Source organism: Camelina sativa, chromosome 17 (assembly GCF_000633955.1).
Source record: "Camelina sativa cultivar DH55 chromosome 17, Cs, whole genome shotgun sequence".
Lineage (NCBI taxonomy): Eukaryota > Viridiplantae > Streptophyta > Magnoliopsida > Brassicales > Brassicaceae > Camelina > Camelina sativa.
Window position 1 is genome coordinate 32,393,065 of NC_025701.1, and position 7,158 is coordinate 32,400,222.

Consider the following 7,158-nt stretch of genomic DNA (forward strand, 5'->3'; position numbering starts at 1 on the left):
AACTGAGGCTTGTGATGAACAGAGACAATTGGGCAAACAGGCAAGTTTTAAGTTTGTTGAATCGACGTACGTTATAAGTTATAACAATGTTGGTGACTTTTATTTTATGGTTTTGTCTGATGGATTTAATAGGGAAATAAGTAGGGTGTCTTGGGATGTTCGGAGTGAGAGTCTGAGTGGTCGGTGCAAAGATAATGGCGGAACGTGGTTTGCTATTTCTCCAAAAGGCCGAGTCGCGTTTCTCATGAGTAAAACGTTGTTGGAAGACAAGGTTGATAAACACGGTGGATCCGAGTTGTACCCCATTGATTTCATGAAGGTTTGTTTCAATTTTGTCTTCTTTCTTTTGGTTCTTCAAACATATTTTTGGTTTGATCATGGTATTGTGCTTTGTTTGATTTGCAGAATAACATGAGTCCAAAGAAATTTGCCGATCATGTGGCACGGTGTGAAAAGGATAGACATGACAAACTGGATGATCAGGACAATGGGTGGTCTTATAGCCTTATAGTCGCTGACATGACTTTGAATTCAATGGTTCATATTAGGAAACCCTATATATTTGCGCCTGATGTCTTGAAAAAAACGGTTCCGTTTGGTGTGCACACACTTTCTCCTGACGGCGGTCTCGATTCCACAGATGCTACCAGGGTAAATTATTTATCAAGTACAAGTGTTTCGTATAGTTGTTGGTAGCTTTTTCAATCCCTCTTTTTTTTGGTTTTTGTTGCGCAGGATTTGTGCCTGAGAAACTATTTTAGTCAGATGATTGGTGTTACCAAACCACAATATTGTCCATGTGGAGAAGCCACCATAGACAGCTTTAGTGATTGGGGAAACGATCAACTAACACGGTTACAGATATTTGTTGATAGATTTATGTGTCCTCCTGTGGAAGAAGGTCAACCAACGGTGTATTTCGAAAGGAAGACTGATGAAGAAGTACGAAACTTTTATCTAAACGTTTTCATTGATCCATTCTCCTTACGTACCATCGTTATAATTTACTTAAATCTCTTTCTTTTGATTTTGATTCAGCTTGGAATACCACGCTTTGGAACAACAAGTGCGACAGCATTGGCGGTGGAACGCAATGGGGAAGTAACGTTCTTTGAGATTTACAGGGAAACTGATGGTCGTTGGACCGGTGAAGACTTCCCTTTCAACATGGAGTAGAGAGAGAGTTCCAAAGAAACATATCGCAGCATTCAAAATATAATTTATCAACAATTAATAAATAATCTTGTTGATGCTGCGTATAGATCTCTTTAATTAACATTGTTGTACGATTCAGGGAAACATATTTCCTTGATCGCACTATATCTATAGTAGTCTAAGAAGTAAAAGAAAAGAACATTATGCTTAAAATAAAATAAATAAATTGTTGGATTTCTATAACTTTCCTTTGGCACTACTTAAAAGAAGACATCGTGTCCAGAGGACGGTGATCTTTTAATTTATTAGATCAGTCATGTATTGAGTAGAGATGTTTATATCAGGAGAGAGGAGTTTTGGGATGGGACTTGGTATTTACGGCGAGGGAGAGGATGACCAATGAAAATATCAATTTTGAAAGATTTAAAAATATAAGATTACTCAACTTGTTCCAACCTTTATATAGCTTCTTGGTTTGCATCATCACTAGCTAGTAACTAATGATAGTGTTTATTGTTGTTTGCATTGTCGAAGGTAATTTACAAAAAACAGAACAGAACAGAACCGAATCTTCGTTGAAACCTTATCCGGTTCAATACCTTCTCCTTTGTGACATTTGTGATCTTGTTAAATTGTTAACGAATAAAAAAATCTTGCAACATACATGCATATAAAATTAAAGGAATCACACAATCATAAAATAAATATTGGCCATATGTGCCACCTCATCCTCTCTCGATCGTGTTTTCTTTAACGTTTGCATTTCACTCTCTCTCAAATTAGTAAAAAAAAGTATCTCTAAGCTGTTGCACATTACACATTATATGACTCCTCTTTACATAATCAGCACTAGTATCGAACTACCACCACCAAAGCATAGTTTGGATCATATGACTTCTCAGTATAGTAACTTTATAGTACTCATCCGCACTTTTTTGGTCTGCTTAAAAAATGCTTCATACTATGGTCTCGAGTTAAGCATACCAAATTATTAGTATGCATTGTTTAGTATGGAGGATATGGACCAACCATTCAAAGCCTTAAACTTGCGTGCTACCATAAACAGACCACTTCTTGTATATTCATAGTATAGCAAGAAAAAAAAAAATTATGAAGTTGGTATAACAAGTGCAAGGATCTCTTTGTTTTGATTTTGATTCAGCTTGGAATGCAACGCTTTGGAACAACAAGTGCGACAGCATTGGTGGTGGAACGCAATAGGGAAGGAACGTTATTTGAGAATTACAGGGAAACTGATGGTCATTGGACCGGGAAAGGCTTCACTTTCAAAATATAGATCTCTCTACTCTAATTAACATTGTTGTACGATTCAGGGAAACCTATTTCCTTGATCGCACTATATCTATAGTAGTCTAAGAAGTAAAAGAAAAGAACATTATGCTTAAAATAAAATAAATAAATTGTTGGATTTCTATAACTTTCCTTTGGCACTACTTAAAAGAAGACATCGTGTCCAGAGGACGGTGATCTTTTAATTTATTAGATCAGTCATGTATTGAGTAGAGATGTTTATATCAGGAGAGAGGAGTTTTGGGATGGGACTTGGTATTTACGGCGAGGGAGAGGATGACCAATGAAAATATCAATTTTGAAAGATTTAAAAATATAAGATTACTCAACTTGTTCCAACCTTTATATAGCTTCTTGGTTTGCATCATCACTAGCTAGTAACTAATGATAGTGTTTATTGTTGTTTGCATTGTCGAAGGTAATTTACAAAAAACAGAACAGAACAGAACCGAATCTTCGTTGAAACCTTATCCGGTTCAATACCTTCTCCTTTGTGACATTTGTGATCTTGTTAAATTGTTAACGAATAAAAAAATCTTGCAACATACATGCATATAAAATTAAAGGAATCACACAATCATAAAATAAATATTGGCCATATGTGCCACCTCATCCTCTCTCGATCGTGTTTTCTTTAACGTTTGCATTTCACTCTCTCTCAAATTAGTAAAAAAAAGTATCTCTAAGCTGTTGCACATTACACATTATATGACTCCTCTTTACATAATCAGCACTAGTATCGAACTACCACCACCAAAGCATAGTTTGGATCATATGACTTCTCAGTATAGTAACTTTATAGTACTCATCCGCACTTTTTTGGTCTGCTTAAAAAATGCTTCATACTATGGTCTCGAGTTAAGCATACCAAATTATTAGTATGCATTGTTTAGTATGGAGGATATGGACCAACCATTCAAAGCCTTAAACTTGCGTGCTACCATAAACAGACCACTTCTTGTATATTCATAGTATAGCAAGAAAAAAAAAAATTATGAAGTTGGTATAACAAGTGCAAGGATCTCTTTGTTTTGATTTTGATTCAGCTTGGAATGCAACGCTTTGGAACAACAAGTGCGACAGCATTGGTGGTGGAACGCAATAGGGAAGGAACGTTATTTGAGAATTACAGGGAAACTGATGGTCATTGGACCGGGAAAGGCTTCACTTTCAAAATATAGATCTCTCTACTCTAATTAACATTGTTGTACGATTCAGGGAAACCTATTTCCTTGATCGCACTATATCTATAGTAGTCTAAGAAGTAAAAGAAAAGAACATTATGCTTAAAATAAAATAAATAAATTGTTGGATTTCTATAACTTTCCTTTGGCACTACTTAAAGTTCACTTTATATTTTCTATCTACACAATTCTTGAGCTGTTTATCTATAGTTTCTCTCACTTTATGTATCTCTCAACTTGATAAGCTCAGAAAGGTGTATGTGAGACGTTCTAAGGTTCGCATGTGTGAAGAGTCTGAAGACAGAGCACGTGAGAAGGATGAGCAAGTTTGAATATTTGGCCGTTAGGCGGTTTGAAGGAATAAGAAGATATTTTTAGAGACTAAAAATATCTAGGTTTGAATTTCAAATTAGTATATAAACAATCTCTAATTGTTTAGAGAGTTATGTTGATTCTTGTATAAGATCTCGTGTGTGAGATTCTGGCATTGAGCTAGTGATGTGCTAGTGTTCGTTCCTCTTGTAATCCTCATTCGTATTATCAATAAAGAGATCGGAGTTTTCTTCTTAACATTTGGTGCGTCGTGACAACCGATCGATTTGATGGAGAAATTGAAGTCAATGGATTCGAAGCTCTCTCCGATCTTGTCAGAAGTGTCGCCGGGTGACGATTCCGATTCCGGAGCTTTTTGATTGGATTAACACGCTCAATTCGCAATTTCATGAAGAACGTACGCGGACTCGTATGATGCAACATTCGTTGGACCAGATCTTGCTTCGTCTGCCTCTGTTGGGCGTCGATCGTGATTCCCCGGGTCCGAGTCACACCGCACAGTCGTTCTTTCGCGAGGATCTGTCTCAGGTATCGCCTATTGCTTCGGAACCTCGCCGTAGTAATTTTGGTCCTGATTATCGCGAGAAATTGCTTAAAAATGTGGATATGCCTGTGTTTGATGGTGCGAATATTCACGGTTGGTTGTCGTTGATGGAACGTTATTTTCGCATCGGTGGATTCTCCGATTTGGAGAAGTTGGATATGGTTTCTGTGCATTTAGCTGGAGATGCGTTAGGGTGGTTCAATTGGGAGATCAATCGCGTTCTGTTTGATGATTGGTTTCACTTTAAGAGGCGTCTTCTTCTCCGTTTTGGTAACCTGCGAGTGAAAGGACCGAGTCAGAGCTTATTCTGTATCAAACAAGATGGTTCGGTGGTTGATTATGTACGGAAGTTTGAAGATCTCTCAGCTCAGGTTTCTGGTTTAGATGATACGAAGGTTGAAGGTATCTTTCTTGATGGTTTACGACCAGAGATGCAAGAGTTAGTTTATATGATGAAACCGCAGGATTTACCGGAGTTGATTGCGGTGGCTTTGTCGATGGAGTCTAGTGCGTTGAGGAAGGTGATGCAAAAGGAGTTACCTACGGTGGTGGAAACTCAAAAGCAGTTGGTTCCAGCAGCTAGAGTCTCTGTGCCTACGCCATTGCTGGGTTGGAAAAACAAATCCTCTTTTTCAGAGACTACTAAACCTGTCGAGAAACTGACCTTGGAGAAAGGGGCTTCCCAGGCTTCTATGCGTCCTCAGAGACATCGCTCTAGTGCAGAACTGGATGATATGCGGAGGCGTGGTATCTGTTTCAAATGTCAGGGTAAATGGTTTAAAGGACATGAGTGTCCTCTCAAGGAGTTGCAGATCCTGACGGTCTTGAATGATTTTGTGGTGGAAGTGTTGCAGGAATACCGTACAGAGGAGGATAGTGAGGGTGAAGTGGTAGAATCACCAGTGGGCGAATGTATGGAGTTATCTTTCAGTTTTTTCATGGGGATTTCATCTCCTCGTACCACTAAAATGCAGGGTCAAGTGTGTCGTGATGCAGCTCTGATTATGCTGGATAGTGGTGCTACGCACAACTTTATTACTCCTGCCTTGGCGTCCAAACTCAAACTGAATGCCACTCCCAATGCTCATTTGGACATTCTGTTGGGTACAGGGGTTACAGTCAAGGGTGCGGGTGTGTGTCGTGATGTCAGTTTCACGGTGCAGGGTATCACCTTTACTACAGACTTTATCATTCTTGATTTGGGACAGGTGGATGTGATTCTTGGTGTGTACTGGCTGCGGACATTAGGTGATTGTCGTATGAATTGGGAGACTCATGAGATGTCTTTCTTGTACCAAGGACGTGAAGTGCGTTTGGTAGGAGATGCGAGTACACAGTTGTCTTGTTTTGCGGTGAAACCAGTCCCGTTTAGCGAACTTGATGATTGTGGTTTCTCGTTGTTGGAGCATAATGGGGATGTTCAAGCTTTATTGGAATGGCCTAGAGAAGTAGAATCAGTCTTACATCAGTTTGATCACGTATTTGCTACTCCCTCGGGTCTTCCTCCTATACGGGGTCATGAACATGCCATTTCTTTGTTACCAGGGGTGGGAGCAGTAAGTGTACGCCCGTATAGATATCCTCATGCTCAGAAGGAGGTTATGGAGAAAATGGTGAAGGAAATGCTAGCTGGAGGAATCATTCAACCGAGTAAAAGTCCGTACTCTAGTCCTGTTTTGTTGGTCAAAAAAAATTATTCAAGCTGGTGGTTCTGTGTCGATTACAGGGCGTTGAACAGAGCCACGGTAATGGATAAGTTTCCTATTCCAGTTATAGATCAGCTGTTAGATGAGTTGAACGGCGCTCAAGTGTTTTCCAAACTCGATCTGTGTGCGGGTTACCATCAGATTCGTATGAAAGCAGAGGATGTCAACAAGACGGCTTTCTGCACTCACGATGGCCATTATGAGTTCTTGGTGATGCCGTTTGGTCTCACTAACGCCCCTGCTACCTTCCAGGCGCTAATGAATTCTATCTTCAGACCTTACCTTCGAAAGTTCATCTTAGTTTTCGTTGATGATATTTTGGTCTATAGCGCTAACATGCAGGAGAATTTGGAACATCTTGTGGTGGTGATGAAATTGTTTGCTGAACACCGGTTATTTGCCAACAAGAAGAAGTGCTTATTTGCTCAAAGACAAATTGATTACCTGGGACATATTATCAACTCTGAGGGCGTGTCTACTGACCCTGCTAAGACGGCAACTATGTCTCAATGGCCAGTTCCCAAGACAGTCAAGGAGCTTTGTGGTTTTCTTGGCCTGACTGGCTATTATCGCAGGTTTGTCCGCGGTTATGGCTCGTTAGCTCGACCACTTACAGAGCTTCTAAGAAGGATCAATTTCTTTGGAGTCAGGAGGCTCAGACCGCTTTTGAAGGGTTGAAACAAGCTATGGCGTCTGCTCCTGTTCTTGCTTTGCCGAATTTTGATACGGCGTTTGTAGTGGAGGCTGATGCTTCTGGGTTTGGTCTCGGGGCAGTGTTGATGCAGGATCATCGCCCTATTGCTTTCTTTAGTCATGGTTTGACTGCAAGGGAACAAGCGAAGTCTATGTATGAACGTGAGCTAATGGCTATTGTGTTGTCCATTCAGAAGTGGAAGCATTACTTGCTTGGACATCGGCTTATAGT

The 7,158-nt window shown here is 39.8% G+C and overlaps 1 protein-coding gene across 1 annotated transcript; it reads left to right on the forward strand.

The window, feature by feature from the left end:
• Window positions 4,398–6,911, forward strand: LOC104760002. Its single transcript, XM_010482860.1, has one exon. The coding sequence runs from the start codon at window positions 4,398–4,400 to the stop codon at window positions 6,909–6,911; it is 2,514 nt and encodes an 837-aa protein (XP_010481162.1).